This window comes from Argopecten irradians, unplaced genomic scaffold, assembly GCF_041381155.1.
Source record: "Argopecten irradians isolate NY unplaced genomic scaffold, Ai_NY scaffold_0663, whole genome shotgun sequence".
Taxonomy (NCBI): Eukaryota; Metazoa; Mollusca; class Bivalvia; order Pectinida; family Pectinidae; genus Argopecten; species Argopecten irradians.
The window spans coordinates 19,802-42,708 of NW_027188130.1; the positions used below are offsets into that span (position 1 = coordinate 19,802).

The 22,907-nt window shown below is 34.2% G+C and overlaps 2 protein-coding genes and 1 pseudogene across 2 annotated transcripts; 1 reads left to right on the top strand and 2 right to left on the bottom strand.

Annotated features, from left to right (window-relative positions):
- Positions 1-10,211: 10,211 nt before the first annotated feature.
- On the top strand, positions 10,212-15,185 carry LOC138313376 (uncharacterized). Its single transcript, XM_069253851.1, has 6 exons — positions 10,212-11,258; positions 11,637-11,791; positions 12,065-12,157; positions 14,149-14,318; positions 14,610-14,934; positions 15,103-15,185. Exons 3-6 carry the CDS (start codon positions 12,148-12,150, stop codon positions 15,183-15,185), a joined length of 588 nt encoding a protein of 195 aa, XP_069109952.1. The 5' UTR covers positions 10,212-11,258; positions 11,637-11,791; positions 12,065-12,147.
- Positions 15,186-16,906: 1,721 nt separating this feature from the next.
- LOC138313377 (ATP-dependent DNA helicase Q1-like) lies at positions 16,907-19,528 on the bottom strand (annotated as a pseudogene).
- Positions 19,529-19,703: 175 nt separating this feature from the next.
- LOC138313378 (piggyBac transposable element-derived protein 4-like) lies at positions 19,704-22,503 on the bottom strand. Its single transcript, XM_069253852.1, has 4 exons — positions 22,499-22,503; positions 21,485-21,681; positions 20,585-20,908; positions 19,704-19,798 (listed from the first exon to the last, which is right to left on the bottom strand). The coding sequence occupies exons 1-4, from the start codon at positions 22,501-22,503 to the stop codon at positions 19,704-19,706; spliced, it is 621 nt and encodes a 206-aa protein (XP_069109953.1).
- Positions 22,504-22,907: the final 404 nt, after the last annotated feature.

A 22,907-nucleotide genomic window follows, 5' to 3' on the forward strand; every position in this document is an offset into this window, starting at 1 on the left:
ATACACTCACAGTGTAATAAAGAAGAAAAAAAAAAGATAAGAAAAAGAAAAAGAAAAATAAAAAAAAAAAAATAGAAACAAAAGAAGAAGATGCACCAGAACTAGAGATAAGTGAATAAAAAAAAAAAAGTAAAAAAAAAAAAGAGAAAAAACAGCAAGAAAAAAGCAGAAGATTAAGAATTTTGAGAAAAAGCCTCATCTAAAAATCAGATAAGTAGGCCAAGACACAAAATAATAAATCCTCCCTAAAGGAAATCATCCGCTCCCCTTTTACACCCCCCCTCTGGACCCCAAACTAAAAATAGCCACCCCTGCAAATATTACCACCGAAATAATATACGACACCGCAAACCGCTAATATAGCAGCCAGCTTAAAATCCCCAAGATACTAAACCGACATAAAGAAAAAAAACATAGAACAATTGTCTCGTACGCCAAATATTGAATAACCCTACACAAAAAAAAAAAGTCAAAGACTATATTTAGGTAAACATATTTTTCAGTGGTACTATAGGCTATATACAATTATATTAAAATAGCTTAAAAATTGATGTGTTACATCCTAGAACTCGCATAATAAAAAGCGGATACGTACATTGAAAGTCAACCACCCTTTGGTATTTGGTGTACCTATGTACATTGTTGTTTCTTGTAATACAAAAATTAGCTGTCTAAAACAATTATTCTTTGTCGAAAAAATGACAGTTCTAGTTTCAAGTAAAAAAAAGCCAGTGAGTAACAGTTTTTATTGTATACATTAATGGTAAAAAACCCTCTCGAGTAACATCATAATAAAGGTCAACTGTCAACAAGTGCATTTTAAAAATAATTGCATTATGACTAATCTAGTAATCAGTAGACGGTCGACGCGTCCCGCAAAAAAATAAAGTCAAGTTTATGTTTTTCATTCAGTATTTAGAATATAAAAACACGGATAGACAGGAACACGTTAACAAGTAAGTTGTTTAATTTTCTATGCTTCAGAAATCAGAAACAAATTACTTTTATTCACAGTTTTAGCATGCTAATAATCATAATCTGTTTTGAAGTAATTATGAAAAAGTTACTTTTTAAAATATCAATACTATCTTTTAATATAAGAATCTTAGTTTAATAGCATTACTGTAATAGTATTTTTATCTAATTTTGCTGTTTTTGTTGATTGTTTTCATGTTACATGGTCATTGTTTATGTAATCTTCAGTTTGGAGGAAAAAAGATGATAATAGTTTAATGGCATTACTCGTATAAATATTAGTTTTATGATTTCTGAAGTATTTATTAATTAACATTCTACCTGGTACCCTACTTTGTGATCCATCTGTAATACTTAAATAAAGCATATTGCGGGCTACGCAACCCTCTGCATTCCTTTGCGGGGTGATTCACCTGCAATCATATTTAAATGTACTTGTTAGTAACATGACCTTGATGGGACATAAATATTGTATACGATGTCTCACTTAAGTTAAGTATTTTTTCAATGTACAAAAAACAAAAACTGTTACTCATCGCTTTATTTGTACTTAAAATACGAGTTTTTACTTATTGACAACAAAACTATGATTATTACAACACTTTTTGCCCGAATTGAAAACAAACGCTGAATATATGGTAGAAAAAAAAATAGTTATTGCATTATGTGTACATTCCGCTATCGGTCATTCGTAATTTATAGTCCTATTGATGATATTAACCGTACATGTACAGGTGTTAGCTATGATGGGGTTCCCCATTAATTCGTGTACACCGCAGTCTTTTTTAGACCAACTTCCTTCGTACCAGGACTATAAACACTTTTCCGTCTCAACAACGATTCAGCGACAAAACGCTTAAAACTCTGTGCCATTTACATAATGATCATTACTGCTTATACATGATCACGACATAGTTTTGTAATGTGTCAAGAAATGAAAGAGTGTTTTTAATAAGGGTTTTCTACGTTTAAAAAACTTAAGTATAAAAAACTTGGTGTCCAGAATTTATAATAGTGTGTGAATCAAAGGTAGCATTTGTCACGCCAGTTTGATTATACAAGAAATTCAACCTAATATCTTCCAAATTACCTGTCTGATAAGTATCACACTGTTTGCAGAATAGGAAAACCCGTTGTGTGTGTATATCACTCAATCGAAAACAGTCCTTTTAAATGGCACCATTTATGACACCTACTAAATGTCTAATATTATCTTAAGCCCCTCGCTTCGTAATGATCAGTTATTGCCAAAAAAAAAGTGTAGTTATTGTTTTCCCCCCCCCCCCCCCCAAAATAAGAAAAAAATAGTTGGATTAAGAGTTGATAAAAATGATGTCAGTAAAAATGAAACGTAATTCAATTACTTAATAATTCAATGTACACAAAAATAGCCCCGTGGTAAGTAGAACTGCGCGATCGAAGATGTTCAAAGAACGTAATCAATTGATCAAAAATTCACAATACTGTATGTACCAATGACTTACTATATATTGTATAATAGTAAACTCAATTCTACTTTTACCCCCCCCCCCCCCCCCCCCCCCCCCCCCCCCCCCCCCTACGAGCCAAATTAACCTTACATAAATAAACGCGAACCATGCCACATTACCACCCCGCTCCCATTGCTTGTAGCGTCCGCGAATTAGCCATCTTCCTTCATAAGTTTATATTGATTATGAATTTCCAGTCAGAATTTTAAGATTCGCAGAATAATCATCTTTCGCCCAGAACTGGTTTTGACAAAGGTATAAATTAGCTAAACTTAGTACCGTCTTTGTGAAATAGTAAGAAATTAGGATATTTACAGATAACAACAACCAAAACTAATAATCACCAAAATGAATGTCATAGCCGTTTCATGTCACACTTTATTAGACTTTACGGTACTGCGTAATCTAGCAAGCCTGTTGTGATCGAAATGCATGACTATCATAATGCAATCCTGAAATCTCTACAAGAATGTTAATGATACAATTAAGATAGACACTTTAGAACAAAATGTTCATACAATGACGATATTGTGGACGCATTTTAGTTGTAGTCCACTACTTATCGGATAAGATAATCCCATGCCAATGTAGAAATTCGCAACAACAACAATCTTTTGTTCCAATGGGAAGAGAGCAAAATTAAAATTAAAACCTCGATCAGTTTTTCTCATAAAGTTAATTGGACGCTTACGTTGTCAACAAACGCAGAACAATTGGTTCCTCCTCTCCGGTTACTTAAATGTACAAGGAATTACAATGCCGAACATAAACACGTTAGGAAAACTTGATAAGCAACAAGTAAATGAACAAGTTGACCGTAAGAACATGATCAGGATGCGTAGATGACTCTGGCAGATATCACAGATCTGAATGTAGACTCATTTGTTATAGATAATGTGGGGATGAAGGAGGGTTCACGATGTACTACATCTCTCAGAAAGGTTTGGGACGATGAACACGATGAGGGCAATAAAACTTGAACGTATTAATTAGACGCGTTGACTTGCACAGGCATCTGCCGATAAGTTACTTACACTACGCGATTAAGGTAGCCATCGCGTCGGACTTCTCCCGTCAATACATGCTAGCCAACGGATGAGATTATGCTTTATGACTAACTATATATCCACTTTATTCATGTGCATTGCCGGACCTCTCACGTAAATACACAGCTCGTACTGTCTCGTAAGTTGTTGGAGCATGTGCTTTGCTTGTAATGGCAGGAAAACATGTATAAACATGCTACATTTTCTAAGTTACAAATAAAAACATGCCTCACCAAGCATAAAAGCATGTGGTCGATATAATTTACTCGAGTGATCTATAAGCCAGGGTACATAAACCGCCCTTGATAGACCGCAAATCGGACCTAATTTTTTTATTAATTAACCAAAAACTCATATTTTAGGTAAGTATCTATTCTGGATCTAAGATTAAAAACATTGATCCATAGTATGAAATAAAGTATAAAAGATCCTTAGCAATCAGTTCATTATTTCATTCAATGCCTCATTAATTCAAACCAATTATGGCCAAAATAAAATACTTTACTTATCAATTAAAATAAGTTCTCCGGTGTCAAACTAAGGCCAACTACCTTTACCGGAGAAAAATATTAAAAGTTTACTTGAGAATCATGATAAAAAACATAACCAGAAGAATACCATATTCGATGCGCCTCTGATGAGGTGTAACCATTCATGAAACAAATGCCAGGAATTCTATTTCGAGTTTATATATAAAACTGTCAATGATTTTAATTTCGCTGTTTTGGCCAGTCCTGGCGTAGTAGATAAGTACAAAGATTTTTGATTTCCAAGTTTAAATGCTTTAGCAGTATGCTATTTACTGAAATATTAGTGAGACAAGTTCGATACATAACACAATGTTAGAGTAATAGTCCAGTATAAAAATAAGTATTTCTTACTTTATCTAAGCAAAATAGCTACTACAATCTTAGTATATTTGCTTGCTTGTTGAACTCTAACAATCAAGGAAGCTATTAGAGCGAAAGCAAATACTTTACCAATATGACCTTTGTCGCCTTATCATCATGTGAAATGATCCCATAAAATAAGGGAATAGAACGTAGGTATTGTGAACAATTAAAACACAGCCCCGATTCCCCTTGGCTGAAGATAAGAGGATTCTGTATTTGGAAATGATTATAGGACAATAATAATATTTAGAAAACTTTTAAAAACATATAGTGTATACTTATACTGCACATTCAGGAAATTCGCAATCGATCAGTATCTACAGACTATTTTTTAAAATGTGTCAAGGTAGATTTTATAATCCTGAGTACATTTGCTCTAGTAGACTAAAGGATTATATCATATATGTATTACAGATGTATGCCTAAATAACAAGCAGTATAAATTTGTTTATGTTACGTCTTTATTTCGAGAATATCCATTTGTTGACAAATCTGACTTTTGTATTATTACCTATATGAATATCCTACATGCCTTACTGTTTCAAGTGTTCAAATATTTTTGTTCTTGAATGGATGGTAGTAAAGTTTTGGTATTAAAACTTGTTTTAAAAATCCCCCCTTAAATGGGTATTTTATCTTTGCTTTAACCAATACTCTCTAACTAATACAAAACAAAAGATAGATGTTTTGTAACAGATGCTATTGCCTAATTATATGAATAAAATAGAGATACATGCTGTAAAAACCCTCATTGTGGCATGATTTTTTTATTACAATTGATTATGTTTGCAGTTTGATTTGGGTGGGGTGGTATGGTGGTGTAAGCTGAAAAATATTGTATTCGAAATAAACGACGACAACCATGTAAATACATAGAGCAAGAATTTCTTGATGCTTTGGCTTTATATGTTATTTTAAATCATGTAACAAGATATACGATTTATCCGGCGTCGCCTCAGACTCCCGTTTCTTTAAAAAAAAAAAATAATGAATCCATCACATCCGCTTTCCTCCACTAAATGTAACGGATAAAATGTACTTAATATAAAAATAACGAGTTAGGGCAAGCTAAACTTAAAATAAAAACCAGATATATTACAAATTTAATATAACGTTTATATACCCGATATATACCCGATTTCGGTCTATATTAAGCAAACTTCTTGACCACCTATACGGGATACATCAAAAACGATGTTGACCGATCAACATTTCACGGGCGCAAACATCTGAAATATTGGACTCGTTTTACTATAAAATAGTCATAGGGAATACAACGTAATTGTTATACCTTAACCTGGTAGTCCCTATCCTATTCTATAGTTATAACGAATCAATTCAGATGCTTTTTGCGCCATTGAAATGTTGACTGGTAAACATCAAAACATCTTAAAATTAAGTTTAACTTATATACAAAACATGTTGACCTCAAAACTGAGTCAACAAATGTATACCATTACATTTTGTTCAAAATCATCTGCTGGAAATTATAAATGACTGCACAAATCAAAATACATGACAATTTACTTCCAAAGCCAAGTTTCCAAAGGAACATATATTTGGTGAATCAGGGAGATTCCCTCATATATAGAGGTTACTTGTATAAAGCAGAATAATTATGTTCTGGCACAAATTGACTCACTACTGATAATCTTTCTAGCAACATCTAAATATATCATAGCTTTCTGATTGGCCAATAATTTATTTGCATACCACTATGAAAAAAATCCGAGAATGGCGTGAAATTAATTATAAGCATTGATGTCACTATGTTTTAATTTAATCAGGTTATGAAAAAATTGTTTGCAAAGTCTTGTGAGATTTTACACAGTTTTCAACCCATTTTTGTTTTCATTCCCCGATAAAATTAAAAAAAAAAAAAACCTTGTGACGGTCATATTTAAATATTAGAGAATACTTAAAATTTATCGTAACACAAAGACAACGAGATCAATTTGTATAAAAATGGTTCAGTGGTAGCGAGAAATCATCAAGAGGTCATACTTATTGTATTTTTAAAAGTAATTTTGAAATAAAAAAAAAAAAAACATAACTTAATTAAAGTCATCAGATAGACAAATCATGCACTTACTTATAGAAAGTGGAAGATGGACTGGGACATCTGAAGTAAATATAACTTGTAATATAAGTTTTAACTGATATTGGAAATCGAATACCATTATTTGTTTTAATTGCAGTAATGAAATGCTGAAAGGTTTAAGAAAAATACATATACACCTACTATTAAAAAACCATACTGTTATCAAAATGAAAGGCCCTATTTACTGTATCACACATTGTAATTGCACTGTTACGCTATGTGCCCTTTATACATATGGTGACTATAATAAATGTATAGTGACCTCCTGATACAAACTTACATGTCTGAGAGTAAAATAAAATCTGAAATCCGGTATTTATAAACTGGCCCCAATATGGCATGTGCACAATCTTACAAAACTTAAACATATGCCGTGTGACTTGAATAGATCGCGACTGACACGCTTTACAAAGACATATATCTAACGCCACTTTAAAATGAAAATACGTCAAGCTCTTCTTTCTTAGCACAACCAAAGAGCAATTGTAAACGAACGGTTTCGAGAAAAAAAATTCTAAAATCAGATGAATATAGAACACTATCTAACCAATGCAGTTTTATCGTCTATAAAAAAAAAATGAAGTCAATCAAGTGTTTTGGCCAATCGATTTTAAGCCGGTAATTATTTCTAAATTCTCCTCTGTTTAAACAACAACTTCTTTTTCATGACGATGTGGATGATTTACTTCTGAGAGAAGAGTCGATCAGCAATAAAACAGTGATGATTGATTCAAGTTCATATAGCAATACATTTTGTAAAAATAATCAGAAAGTATTGGATTATCTGAAGCTGGAAATCTGCATTTGTTATGTGTTGAAAAAAGAAATCTTATAATAATGCATAAACAGATAGACAATTTACCTTGTGTTGAATTATAGTAATATACATTTTTAAAAAAATTCACATGTTTTGTATGGGAAAGTAAAGTCGGTCTTTATATTAACATTTGTTTTTAATAAGATAGTTGTTCATTATATCAATTTAATAGCAAATAATTATCAATACTCATATAATTTGTCATTTTCTCACCATTTTCCAGATTCAAAATATCCCTCCACCTGGGGACATTTCTCAATAATAGTCGAACCCTTGACCAATGCTATTTAAGATCAGTGTTTTTAGGTCCATGGAATCATAAACATATATATAATATATATTACGTTTCCAGGTCTTCTGTGTTAGGTATACATGGGTATATTTTAAAAGAAACCCTTGGAAGCCAACAGCTAAAACTTATCAATGTTCCTAAACTACATTTAAGTTCCGTTTATAAATTAGTAACCTTCGCAGGCATATAATTAATATAACTACACAAGTACAACACAATTAGTACGCTACGATGACATGAGGACTCGTGGCGACATTTTAAAAAATATAGTTTTGAACATAAGCAATAAGGCCATTGGGAATAATGTATACAGAAATTCCATGCAATATGGTTATTCAAATATTTTAATAATGACAAAAGAGTGAAATACCGGGTCTTGAGAAAAATAAATGAACGATCAATAGGAGGCCGAAATGTGTGTCTTGTCAAAAACTTCTAAGAATACAATAAAAAATAAAAAATTGATAATAAAGAAAAATAGATATCAAAATTCTCAGGTTATTATAGGTTTATAATTAGGTAAACCAATAAAACTCACCTAGGCCATGGCAAAAATCTCGAGTCAAAATATTGCTGCACAGATTGTTTAAGATATAATGGTATGAATAAAAATTGTTTTAATGTAAAAAGAATGGCGGAAAAAGCAGCACCCCGACGGTGCCCAAGCCATTGCACCGATCCCAGTCCAAGTGAATTATCCCAGACCCCGCCGTCCAGGGTGATCGCCAGCCTCAGCTGTATTGACACTGTGTGGCGTGGGATCGGTTTCAATGGAGTTTTTAAAGAACAAGAAAGCCAGTTACGAAGAAAAGAAAAAAAAAAATAATTTCCCAAGTTTTATGTCCATCATGCAATTAGGGCAGCAGGTACAAAATACTCTGACATCTCCCAAGCAGGGAACTATAATTGGACTGAATATTTTATTATAAGGTCAAAAATAATATGTCTGTTTATGGTAACAAATAAATAAATAAATAAATAAATAAATAGATAAATAAAAAAAAGTCGGGATTTTTTCGATCTCGTACTCCCGGTTCCGGCCATTACTTTAGAGAGTGAAAGACACTTAATATATATCGCGATCGAACTGGCGCTGCTGCAGCCTCCATGCACAGAAACTATATAATCATAGTTTTTAGTGTAATTGACAATGATATTGTAATGAGAGTGAATGATATTACACACTCAAATACAATGAATGAAATATTACAATGACAAGTGATGTCTATCGAGTGTACAGTAAATTGATAATTGTTATATTTGGAGCATTTATCGTATAAGATACGTTTGATGTATTCCTAGTTTGAATAATTGGTTTTGGAAGTACAATTATGTATGTCAATAATTATCATTTTTTTATGATTTTAGATTGTGAAATGAAGATTTTAAACAAAAATGATAAAAAGATCCAGTGAGTATCGAACTGTGGCGCTGCTGCGTCCTTCCGTGCGGTAACTATCCTACATTTTTTTAGTGTAAATGTGACAATGACATTACACACACTCAAATACAATAAATGAAATAATGGGGGGGAATCAATGTATAACAAGTGATGGGTAATGAGTGTACATGTGTGTAAGTGATGATGAACGATAGTTACTTACAGGTTTTCTTGAGTATATAAGTAAATGCTGAATGATAACCTACATGTACCTGTTGGTACTAGGTTGTTAATATGAAATGCAAGCTATATTAAATTGTACGTGTGAGGAAAATGTGTAAGCTTAGTTAGTGTGATTATGTACACATGTATTAAAATATTTGAAAAAATTAAACAATTATATTTTTTCTGTTTTGCCTGTTAAAAGAATGTAAATGGTATATCAAATCGTCGGGTTAGATTAAATGACGCCTTAAACAGCTAAGGTCTCTTGATTAAAGGGACAATTCAATAAGGCTAACTCTGTTATGTAACCACGAAGCAAAATATGACTTAAATGTATTGTTCTACATTCCTTATAAAACATTTCACAAGAAATATTGCCAAATTCCACGGCATTGTTAAGTATTTTGATGGATACCATATCGTTGATCAATACGATTAAGCAGGTATACAAGTATGTTGTACCCATACCCGAGTCAAATTCATGTACGTTAAACAAATATAATACATAGCCACTGATGAGTGAATCATATTTAGACAAAAACATGCACCCTAATAACGTAAACAACACTACTGATTTGAGTTGTTCTAGACAAAATTTTCTTTGCTACACTGGCAAGGACCAGGGTTCGGCAACTTCAGCTTAAAAGAAGTCCGATCACAATGTGTAATGGCCAAGAGCAAGCAACTACAATGGGATTTTCTGGCATATCATAGTAAAACTAACTAATCTTATTTCCATTAAAACTGGTTGTTTCTGATACATATATGAAAATTTTAATGTACTTTTCGACTCAATTGTCCCTTCTAAAGGCAACAAACAAAATTATAACTTTTTACTATTATTATGTCGCTAGCATTGATATTCGAGCATTACACATAATACACCTCTGACAGCAACGCCGAACTACTTGTCTATTTTAAGAATACACGTGGTAGGTCACGTGATAGGCAAATGAAAATGGCGGACGCTATGCAAAGACTCGACAGAACATGTACGGTTGTTTGTCTTTGTCTTACTTACATAATTAACTTGTGATTATTGAAAATTATTGCTTTATATTCATACTTAAAGTATGGTTTAGATTCACTTTCGTTTTTTTACACAATGGAGGCTTTTACACCACAAAAGACTGTGATAGACGGTAGATCATGTGTACTTTGTTTGGAGTCTGGAAGACTCATAGGTCTTTCCAGTAACAAATTGAGAAACGAAAAGTTTCTAGATAAAATTGAATCTGTTGGTGTTTTCGTGGATAATCAATGTGAAATTTTTTTTTGTGAAAAGTGTCACCGGAGAGTAACCAACTTTTGTGAATTCAGGGACAAAAGTATTCAAAATATTAAGCTTAGGACTAGGACAAAAAGGGGTGCAACAACACCCGCTTCAAGGCACGAGTGTAAGAGTGCCACAAAGAAAATGAAAGTGACAACGGTTCAGAAATTAAAAGAATCATTTGAAGGTCCAAAAAAGTCTGCAAGAAAAACCTTAAGAATGGAATGTGATACAATCACCACCAATACTACACTGGCTACAAAAACACTTGAAAATATCCCCACCAATCCCACAGATGAAAAGAAGAAAAAGACTGTGACAACTGCAGAAAAACTAGAACATTCCTTCATTCGAATGAACAACAGAAAAACTTTGGAAATGAAGTGCAATAAAGAAAACATCAATGAAGACATGAGTAATCAAACAGATGATTTAATAGACTTGAAGAAAATTGACAGACGGCTTTCGGAAATCAACACTAAGTCATGCACCGTCTTACAGGAGAAAAGTCCGAAATCTCTGATGACATTCGATTTATTTAATGCTATTGTTCAAGAAATATTTGAGAAGGTAAACATGCTATACCGGATATTGTTAATACTTTGTGGGCATGATGATTCAACCCTACCAGATGACATTCCATCATCATTGAAAGTGACTATTGCAACCATGTATGCGATGGGGATGCACACTAGGAATAAACAGTCATCCGCTGTGCAACGAGTATACACATGTTTAGCCATCAGAGCCCATGCAGACACTCAGGTAGGTAATTAATTGGTAATTAGTTGAATTTAATTTATTTTTTGCAGTATCCAGTTTTTAAATATGAAATCTTCAATATCTCCCATAATTCATCACATTTATTAGCTAAAATACCAAAAACATAATACCAGTAGCACAGTTATTCAATATCATGTCTATACTGTTTCCTATATGAATAGAGAAACAATATCAATACTGAAATAGATACATAAATGATGAACTATATATGATGAAAGAAGTTATATACTGTTACATTATATTATAAGTGTTACAGCCGGATTTGTTATCCACCGTCATTCGACTTCAGTGTATTCATATTATATCACCTTTACATGTTCCTGTGTTCCCTGCCTAGCTAACACAGATTTTTGTTTACAGCTTTTGGCGAGGCTGAATAAGGCTCATATCACATTAGCAGCAGATTCCAAGCAATATTTCATAAAAGACATGGCCAAGTATTCACAAGAAAAGATTGTTGAATCCATAGCGACAGGTAAAGACGGAAAACTGAACGGAGACAATCTGGATTTCAGGTATGAAATCAGCGAAACTGTGGACTGTTCTTAGAATATATATTACTATTCTTAGAAAATATATTATACATACAGATTTCCTGACAAAGTATAATATCTGAAATTAGAATTTTGTTTCAGCTTTGGCCATGGGGAATCTAAAATTTTTATTGTGAACTTTTCCTAGGATTTTTGTATTTCTTTTCAGGGGAAATCATCACTTTTGAAAACCTATTTTTTTTACAGGCAACACATATATAGAATACAAGCTAAATCACTTTTTTAAACTTTCAGAGTGTCAACGCATGAAATGCGGATGGATAACAAATCAAAGGATTTTCACCTGTTTGCATCAGACTTCACACCTGACAGGATAGATGTTACAAGGTATGATGACATTAAGCCTAAGGGAGATCACAGGTTGATCACATGTGCAAATTTTATTCCAAACGAATCTGAAGAAAAGTTGTATGTAAATAGTTTGAAAATCATCCTTGCCAGGGAACTCATAGAGTTTTCCACCAGATTCACATGGATGAAATCAGTCATCCCACGGCATTTCCCCCATGAGCTTGCAGCAGAGATGAGCTCAAAATCTACTCCCTTCATGATGCCGATAATGATGAAGAACGAGTCAAACTATGCAGACTGTATTAGTATCATGACAGCTTACTCAGATTACCTGGTGGATTGGTACACAAGAGCTGGACGAGGTTTCTGACAGTGTTAATTGTTCAGAAAGTTAGTTTTTTTTGTTTTGTTTTAGTTTTCTTTTTTTCTTGTACACTGTACTATAATACTATATTTAACATGTGACTATTAAAACTCAACTTAAAAGTTAAAAATCAACTTTGAACTCCCAACAAAGCTAAAAAAACTATTTTAACCTTTGTTTAGAAAGTCATGTAAGAATACAATATTTTTTGGTCATTTAAACATTGCAATGGTCAATAATACTATATTTGCCTGTAACTGACTGTACCCAACGTCACTTTCAGTATGTAATAAATATTTTCAGTCGAAACATTGTATATAAACATTAATAATTCATTACGCCTGTTGCTTGACTGTGTTGAATATTATTACATACAGTGTACAAGAGTTGAAATACTTATTAGAGCTCCACGTATTGCCTCGGATACGCAATGATAATTGGCCCAAACCGTCTGTCACATTTCCGCTTGCTAGATTTTTATCAGTTTTCTTGGAAACAATGATATTTGCATTATTTTAAAATTGCACATGGTAAGAGATGATGGTATGTAGATGTGCGATAGGCATTTAATTTTTTGCTGTGATATCCACGATTGCTGCTTCTGATTAGTCAAAATTAGAATATTGGTTGATACTGACATAAAATCAGATGTTGTTAAAATCTTACACGAGTGGCTATGGAATATGAAATTTATCAAAACTAGTTCAATAATTTTATATGCCACAAGCCTTTTGGTGAGTGGCATATCAAGTTATCTAACGAGTTTGATAAATTTCATATTACATTGTCACAAGTGTAAGATTCAATTTATCACATAACTTTTATTACTAGTTTATTATTATTATAAATATGAGTGAATTTTTTTTTCTCTATTTAAAACAGTAGAAATCCGGCTCGGATGTGACTTTTCCGTCTACTGAGACAATCATGCACATCATATAAAGATAATGATGTCAAAACTATTAACCTGTGACGTCACAATAGTGTTATTACACATGTGTCTCATGATATTAATGACACGGGCAAAACGGGCCAGTTATGTGATAAACAATGGTTTTGCATGCTTCATCTTGTAGTTACAGTTGAAATTGAAACTTTGAAGAAATTTATTTTTGTAACTGTAATACAGTTGCCAGGTTTTTTTTATGGTTTAGAAAATTAGCATGTTCTTAAATCATGACCAATCTAAACCTTGAGCTACATGTACATTTATGGAGTGTCAAGATACACAGGTGAAGAATGGATGTATCTTTCAATAAGACAGTTTTATATTGGGGCATTTCCATTGAAGATTTTGGCATCGCATTGGGAAATAATTACTATCTTCTTTTAAGATGTCTTCCATAATAGATACCAACATCCAATCCTCCTCTGTGATTTCAAAGATAACATGTTATTATGGTCATAGAATACATTTGAATTTTTTTTGTTAATATGAAGTCAAAACTTATTATTATGAATCATCTAACATTGCAGTAAAGACAGATTTTTTTATTGGTTTATTAGTCCATCTGATGTTTCCTTTCAACATTCAAAAATAGTTTTGAATTTCATATGCTAAAATTTTGATAACTGTATGGAAGTGTATTTGTTGACATATATATTTTAAAGAATTTGCCATTTGAAACTCAATTTTAATTGATAAACCATTTAAAAACTATAGGTGATGAGCTGGAAAATCTCCGGATACCTGTCGGTGGGGACCAGCTAACCAGAGAACGATTACAGGGAGCAGCAAGTTTACGGTCTGGAGCACATACTGCAACAGAGCGTTTAGAGCAGCTTCAACCAGTCATTGTGGAGTTATTTCATACTTTGCAAGACTTCCTTGAGGTATTCTTGACATCATAAAAAGTTCAATGCTTCAATCTATCAAAACATCACACGATTTATATTTCAACCGATATTGGCCATGAAATGTTTACTTGTTAGGATAGGATGTTGGTTGTTTTCATTTCCGTAATAATTTTCTTTTTTTTAATTTTGAACATGTTAATGAAGTAAATGAAAAGCATTGATATGCCTTACTAGAAAACATTGAAATACAGTGGCCACTATTATACAATTTCCGACTGAAAATGGACAAACAGTACCTTATGGAACAATGTATATTTTGCTTTACAGAAACTTTGTAAGAGATTTCTTGACTTGAAGAACTCCAGGGAAGTGGGCACCCTTGCATGGTACAAGGTACTAATTCATCGTGACAACGTCAATGGAAAAGTAAAAAGTAGATTTGCTGCACATGAGGACTTTGTGTCAACGGTTGGGAAGGCCTTGTTTAGGGAGTGTGCCCTAGACCACTTTGGGATGTCTGACAACACCTCCGAGCTAACATGCCACAATCCACCAGATAACGCGTCAAAACATCTGCATGCGAAAAAGAAGGAGGAAGCATTCCATACAACGATGGATGGTGTTTTGGATAAAGTTGCTAGTCAAATACTGGGTATGTGTTTATACATGGTATGCATCTTGTATACACAAATGTGTAGTTGTCTTCATTGTAAAATAATCTCTATGTTCAATGTCAAAGGTAAAGATTAAAGGTTAAGATTACACCTTAAGGTAGCTGAAATTTGACTGAATTATTATGGATCTTCTTCATCCGTGTTAGGTTTGATGCATCACAAGGATGTTCTTTTGAAGGTCCAGGGTCAAAGAAACACTGTGATGAGATATAAAAAAGGTCAAAGCTGATTTTTGGAAATGAAATATATAATATAAAATGACGTTTTAATGATTTTTAACAATGCAAAGTGACATTAGACTTTTTAATGTTTATGTAAATGATTTCAGACTTTTCTTTTTTTATTTTATGCAAAACATTAATATAATACTGTACATGTATTTTATACTTTAATATTAAATGTTTGTTGATTTTTCTTTGTAGCATTTGGACACTGCCGAAAAGGATGTACATTTGACTGTAAATATCAATGGAACCATCATTCAAGTGCTGGCATCAGTGGAGGGAACCCAGGCTAGTTTCTTTGTGTCTGGTACTGAGAACAAGAGGTACAACATCAGGATTCCACTCACCAAATTGAAAGCGAAGGAAGAAGTGTCTGTGTTTCAGATACCAGCATCAAACATCACTATCAGTGTCAGTCAGTCATGTGATGACATGTACAATTATTCTGTTAATTTTCTACAATAATGGGTAATTTTTAATTTGGAGTTTTTTAGGATTATTTTCAGAACAAATGTTTGTCTAAGTAAATGATCCCCTTATTTTATACACAATCAATTCTTTCTAAGTATACCGTGGTCTGAATGCATTGACTACATCAAAAAAGCTGAAATATTACAACACTCCTGTCGACTGTCAATGAGAGTGCGGACCGGGTCTTTTAACAACAGGACAGGCAAAAATTGGACATAAACAAGGCCGGCAGACATCGAAAAAGAAAAACCAGGTGAAACTGGCTAAAGGAGTTAATAAGAGGACTGGGTTCAAATAAAACCGAAGCTTCATGATTCGTATATCGAAGGCAGCACCCGTTATAGAAACTGTTGCTCATAAAATTTGATGAGGTTTGCAGGTGTGAGTGTAATACATACCACACACAAATCTAAATCTGCTGAAGTGGACCTCAAAGCTATCGAGCAGAAACTCCCGAGAAATTGTTATCCTTTTCATGTGAAGCATGGACGAATGTTATCCTTTGCTAAATGTAGTCGCAATCCTGTCAGTGAAATGAATGTGGAGAAATTCAAGAGTATGGTATGCAAGACAGCACTTCGTTTAAGGCGAGGTCAAGTGGTTGACAATGATGAGAACACAGACAGTGAAGTAGATGATGAAATTGAAGGGGACAATGAGGCAGTTTTTTTATTTAGTGTGTTAAATAGAATTACACAAGTATTTCATATTTCATTGCTAATTTATTATCATGATATATAGCAGTGATAAATCTATGTGCGCATCCCGATGTCCTGGACTCACAGAATTTTAAAAAGGACCCATGAAATTTCTTGGAATAGGTATCTATAACACTGGGACCCATTGTTTTCACAAAAACCATTGAAAAAGACCCACGTAAAAAATAATCGTAGAATTGAACACTGAATTATAGTTGTGTGATAATGTCTGTTATTGATTGTTGGTACATGCATTGTTGTTTAACTATACCAGACCTTTAATAGATTTAGATACGTCACACATGACATTCATTATGACGTCATATATTTTGGTCGCGTGCTCCATTCCCAGTGGGACTATATTTCATTGCAATTTATTATCATGATATATAGATTAGTGTGATAAATATCTGTTATTGATTGTATGGTACATGCATGGTTAACTATATTAGCACCATTAGTACGACATTCATTATGACATCATAATATTTGGTCGCGTGCTCATTCCCAGGGGGACAATACTTTAGTATAGTTTCCGTAGTTGGGTATTAGTCTCCTATAGTCAAGAAGGAACAGTCGCAAAATATATCATGGCTGTTATCCAATCGCATTCCTAGTAATTATCATGTGATGTACTAAAGGCTATTAGTAAAGAAACATTTCTGTTGAATGTTTTCCTGTAGCAATTATAAATTTCAGATCAGATAAATGAAATGTAATCAAAGAGTTATTTAAGTCAATGAAACGATAGCTACTGACTGTAACTATTATACGAAAACCTCATTTTCTTTAAATCACTTAACCATGAGTATTTATTCTGTTGCATACTGCTACAAGTCAACTTTGGTCCCGACAATTAGAGCAACATTTAGACTTGTCCCCTGTATATAGTGCTTCTTCAAACCCAAAATATTTCAGCATCTGAATCCTTAGGCAGGTAGAGGAATTCCTACACAAACTTTGCATGTCTTTTGTTATTCCAGGCCTGTTAGATGCAATGTCATTGTTATTGTAGTAAAGTGTTGCCTGGGCTTCCTTACCTGACCGACCAGCACGTCCAGACTCCTGCATGTATTTTTCTAATGTGGTGGGAGGCCTAAAATGAATCACTCTTTCAACACTTTTGGCATTGTAGTCCCATATACCCAGAGCAACAGTAGCAAGAATTAGTCGAAGTTTGGGCTCGTCATTACACAACTCTTTTATATGCAAGCTTTCATTTTTTCTGGTATAGTCCTTATGGTACATTCCGAATATGCGATTTTCAGGGATCGGGTTTTCTTTTGGTTCATATGCGTCTCTCGACCTAGTTTCCTGTTCCAGATATTTGTAACAGTACCCTAAGGAGTCCAAACTTTCTACATACACTATAGTTACAGGATATTTTTGTCCGTTTTTCCTTTAATTCTTGACAAAGAGGGGAAATCAAGTCGTCAAATTTATCAAATTTTCTAATGTTTTGGTAATCTGGACTTTTTTTTCATAGTATATGTTTGGCCTGTCAGGATTACATACAACCTTTTTGACATTTCGGTATTGTAAAATATTGAATTAGTTTATCTAATCCATCTTTAGTTGCTGTAGCCGTCAAAGCTAGGTGAGCAATCTCGGGAAAGAGAGCAGTCAGATCTCCCAATTTGCGGAAACTTGGTCGAAATTCATCACCCCTGTAATAGAAGTTGTGTATTCATTGGTCATATTTGTTGATTCTGTCAAAATTGTTGAAACTTTATTTTTGTAATATTTTATGAATTACCAATTTAGGTCTTTTGGCGTATACCAAGTGAAAAAAAAAATCAGGATATATCATTAATTCCGTTACTTGGTCTGCAACAAGAAACACACTTAAAGGCTAGAGGTCAAGTTTACAGTGCTTCAAAGGTAAAAGTTAAAATCCTTGAGTGTATGCTATTGTTCCACATTGTACAATGCCTGTTGTCAATATCATGTCTTGACTTGAATACAATATCGAATGTAAGAAAATGTAACATAAATTGTGTTGTTTTTTTTTTTTCACTCTTATATGAATGGATAAATACTGTGAAATTTCCAGTAGACTCTCTGAGTATTGGAATTAGATCCTATTCATTTATACAAGCCATCATTAAAAAATTTCCTTTGAAGACTACAGAGAGAGCGACTGCTCCTTTGATATACATCAAATCACTAAAGTATCTATTTTAATGCCTCCAGTTTTAGGCCTACTATGAGATAGTCCAGGGGGTGTAGAAATGGTAAGTGATCAGAACCCCTGGAGTATCGAGGATGCTGCATGCTTGCTTTAACCTTCATAAAACAGCTAATTAAGATAATTTTGAGTAAAGTTTTCATGTTTGGTTTGTAAGTCATGTTGGAGACTGGTTTCAAAACATCAAGAGCTATGGGATTGTGATGTTTTCAATGGTGACAGACTCATTAACTGTAGACTCTGTTTGCATGAGATCTATGTGTACAACTACAATCCCCATTATTTTGAATTCTTATATTTCCCATCAACACTTGCATCAGAAAAAACTTATGCAATACACTGATACAGTCATCGAAAACGTAATCACATCACAGTACAATTGACATGGAAGAACATGTCTGTAGATAACCTACTAGTAATGTAATCAACATTTATTAGTAAAAATCTAAGACTTCCATAATTCAAATAAATTGCTGTCCATTAGCCATATTTTTAGTATTGTATAACATAGAATACCAAAATTGAATATTGATTTGATTAGTAAAAAATAATTTACAAACCAACCTTATCATTATAGGATCCTGCATCCACAGGCAATACAACATATCCTTACAGATTGCAAGGTCATTTGAGGAAGAACAAGTCTTCCTATCACACATTGTTGTTGTTTTAGTAAGATGAGTATCTCCAGGAAGTGATAGAATAATAAGGCGATAACATCCACTACTGAACTTAATTTCTCTGCATCTAACGTGTTATACTTCTCCTTCTTTTATAATTTTCACGCGTCACATCCACAAAAGTATCTGTCCATTAAATGTGGACCCATCCTGCCACATTAAAATTGTGGGGGTTCCAGTCCTTTATTGCCTTAGGTACTATTAACAATTAAAACATTTGATCGTCCATATATATCACAAATTGGCAGTGATACATCCACTTATGAAAATAAAATAAAAAGCAATCTAATCATAATCTTTCCGTACCGCATAATGTAATATAGGTATCAGCTGAAAAAATTCAGAACTATTTTTTATCCCACTACTCCATGATCGGTTATTACAGCTACATAATCATTTCGCCTTGACATATACATATTTCAAGCTACACACAATGTGTGTAGGTCCTTCCGAAACAACTAGTATATTTGGATGCAAATACTTCATCTACAGCCGCACGCCACCACCACGTGTTCTGAGACCGTAGGAGGATCGCTTCATGGTTGTATTTACCTTCACAGCAAAGCAATTTTTGTAGTCGGCTAAGTATACGAAAAACAATATCATCTTAAAAAACACTATCTAGTGATATTTATTCTTCCAGATTCTTGTCATCAACATATTGACGAACACACACAACATGTAACAATGTATCTAAAAATACACAAAAATAAAACACACAAGTTTAACCTTATGTTAAATTATGACGAATTAGAGTGCGTTGTGCGTCCTAGTTCATCATCAATCTGGAGGCCATGAGCATTTCCCAATAGGAATCTCACACATCAGCAAACGTTGCAATACTGACATCACACATGCTTCAACAAGTTCCGACCGCAAGTACTGCCAAAAAATGCACAATGCCAGACGTAACAATATCGGAGAGATATTTTTAAAAAAGAAAAAAAAAAAATTACCCTATAAATAACTGTAAATCCAAAAAAAAAAGTTACACAGGGCCAATTGGGTTTTTATTATTGCAGTTGACATGCGTCCATACTTCATTGTTGAAAAACATCAGTGGAAAGTTAGAAAGTGTTAACAGCCGGGGATATCGCGTGACATCAAAAGGCCTCCCTTTCTTGTGAAAACGTAGACAAACTTGTGTTCTTAAAAAAATTGTCATTCTAGACGATTTGCAGTAAAATTTTGATTTTTGAATTCAATGAACTTGGGAGTTGAACAGTTTACACTGAGTTCATTGCCTTTTTCATCTCCTATCAGTTTTAACATGTACCGAACCGAAAAAAAACCGAACCGTACACTCTATACTGCAATACGTACCGAACTGTGAAGTACCCCTAATGTAAATCCTCCATGAGTTTTACCCCAGTAAAAAAAGTTGTCGAAGTAGACATGGTAGTTGAGGAAATGGATATCATTGCAAAGATTAGTTACGACATTATAGCCTAAACCATGCTCTACTCCGCCCTCTGTTTTCCTGAGGTAAATCTGAAAGCGAGAGAGGTAAGCAGTTTCTGCGTCACAATGCATCCATATTTTGATGCCTCGCTTTATTGGTTTGGCGGGTATATATTGACGGAATGATAGTCTGCCTGTGTATTTAACCATGGTTTCATCTATAGATATATTGCATGAATGCCTGTAATTGTCAGAGAAGTTTTGAGACACATGTTCAATAGTTTCTCTTACTTTATACAACATGTCATGTTAGAATTGTACCTGCTGCCCCTATTGCATGATCGTAAAAGGCGACTAAATTTAGGATCTTATATTTTCTCTTCTTCCTAACTGACTTTATCTTTCCTAATGCCTCCCTTGGCACCGCATCACTTTTGGCCTTGAGTTGAGCGTTCGCCCTGTGAGGAAGGCTCTGGGTTCTGTCCCATGGCCGAGACACACCAAAGTCTATAAAAAGTGGTAGTTTCTGCTCCTGCTTAGCGTTCAGCATACAGGGAGTGGGGGACGACTGGTTCGCCCGTTGTCAGTATAATGTGACCGGGTGGGGTATGTTGCTTGGTGTCTTCGGCGGCATTACTTCAGTGATATAGCACTATAAAAGGGCAATAGTTCCACTATACAAGAAGACACAACACGAACATACCACAGTCTCCCAGTACACTCACCTCGCACAACATACACGCAACACACCGCCATACATGGGAGGCCGTCCATTACATGACCATCCATAGCTGTTAATAGGACGTTAATAAATCAAACAAACAAACAAAAAAAATGTGTCCCCTTACTGGCTCATTTTCTGTCAGAAACATGGAAAAACTGTGTCAATTTTTGAAATCTGTTACATGACATCACGTTTTTCACACCAGCATTTCCCAAATAGTCGTCATTTGACCAATTCATGTCAGTTTCAGGCATGTTTTGTATACCCATAAGTATATTTAACCCGACAAATGCCTTACTTTCGGTTTCCAATCGCCAACGCGCATAATTATTTGTGTGTCTGGCGATGGTATACAGGGAGTGGGACGACTGGTTCGCCTGTTGTCAGTATAATGTGACCGGGTGGGGTGTGATGCTTGGTGACTTTGGCGGCATGCTTCAGTGTTATAGCACTATTAAAAGGGCAACAGTCCCACTATACAAGAAGACACAACATGAATATACCGCAGTCTCCCAGTACACTCACCTCGCACAACATACACACAACACACAGCATACATGGGAGGCCGTCCTTACATGACCATAGCTGTAAATAGGACGTTAATAAATCAAACAAACAAACAAGTAAGGCGATAGTTCTCTTAGTATGCGCTGTGTATGTTGTGTCAGTTTAACCAGCTGGAGACAGCGTTTTCCCTGTCGAATCTGTCAGAGTTGCATCACGACTAAGTAAATTACTTGTGTTTTTTCCTCCAACTATGTAAAACTCCAGCAGATAGGTTTTGCTCTTGTAACACACAACGTATGTAAGTCATCCTAGGCATCCTAGTTCGCCTCATGGTCTCTGAAGCTCTGTGTTGTTAACCTCTCTGAAGCTCTGTGTTGTCAAACTTTTCCAATTTTGGCTTGTTATAAGACTGTTCTATGTCAGTTCAGATATAACTGAAAAGTCAGCACCGTCTTTAACCCTTTAGCATTGAATCCGGCCGTAGATTTATACGTCCTATCTGTTTAATCCGGCCGAATCAGGCCGTGTGCACATTGCTAGTTTTGTTGCTTGGTTACGCAAAATAAATAATCATAATAAAATCAATAAAGTTAAAATTGAATACATACATACTCCTTTCTGTGTCTGTGTTTTTATTTACCAATGTTACTTCATTTTTTTAAAAATAAATCTAAAAAATATCGAAGTTGTTTATCGACGTCTCCATAACAACAATGGCGGACAGTGAAAGTGATTTTGAGTTCGAGGGATTTACCGACGAAAATGTTCGTGATGCGGCGGAAAAACTACAGGAAAAAGAACAGGAGCTTGATGATATCATCAACAACGACGAATCCGACATCGATGTTGATGAAGACAGCGACAGCGATCAGGATTCTGACCAGGAAGGGAGTGATGATGATGACCCATATTTGGCAAACGTGACTGCTGAATAGTCACGTAATTTAAATGATAATTTCATCCCCGATTTTTCAGAGAATACGGGCCCACACATAATCTGAATGTTGATGCAAATGTTGTTGATTTATTTTGGGTTGTTTCTTCCTCAAAAGTTTTTG

Coding starts and splice junctions, on each gene's coding strand:
- LOC138313376 (XM_069253851.1), top strand. Junction 14,319..14,609: donor CTTTGCAAGACTTCCTTGAG/GTATTCTTGACA, acceptor TTTGCTTTACAG/AAACTTTGTAAGAGATTTCT. Junction 14,935..15,102: donor AGTTGCTAGTCAAATACTGG/GTATGTGTTTAT, acceptor CATCCGTGTTAG/GTTTGATGCATCACAAGGAT.
- LOC138313378 (XM_069253852.1), bottom strand. Junction 20,909..21,484: donor GACACAGTTTTTCCATGTTT/CTGACAGAAAAT, acceptor TGTTGTATAAAG/TAAGAGAAACTATTGAACAT. Junction 19,799..20,584: donor CGACAACTTTTTTTACTGGG/GTAAAACTCATG, acceptor TCGTATACTTAG/CCGACTACAAAAATTGCTTT.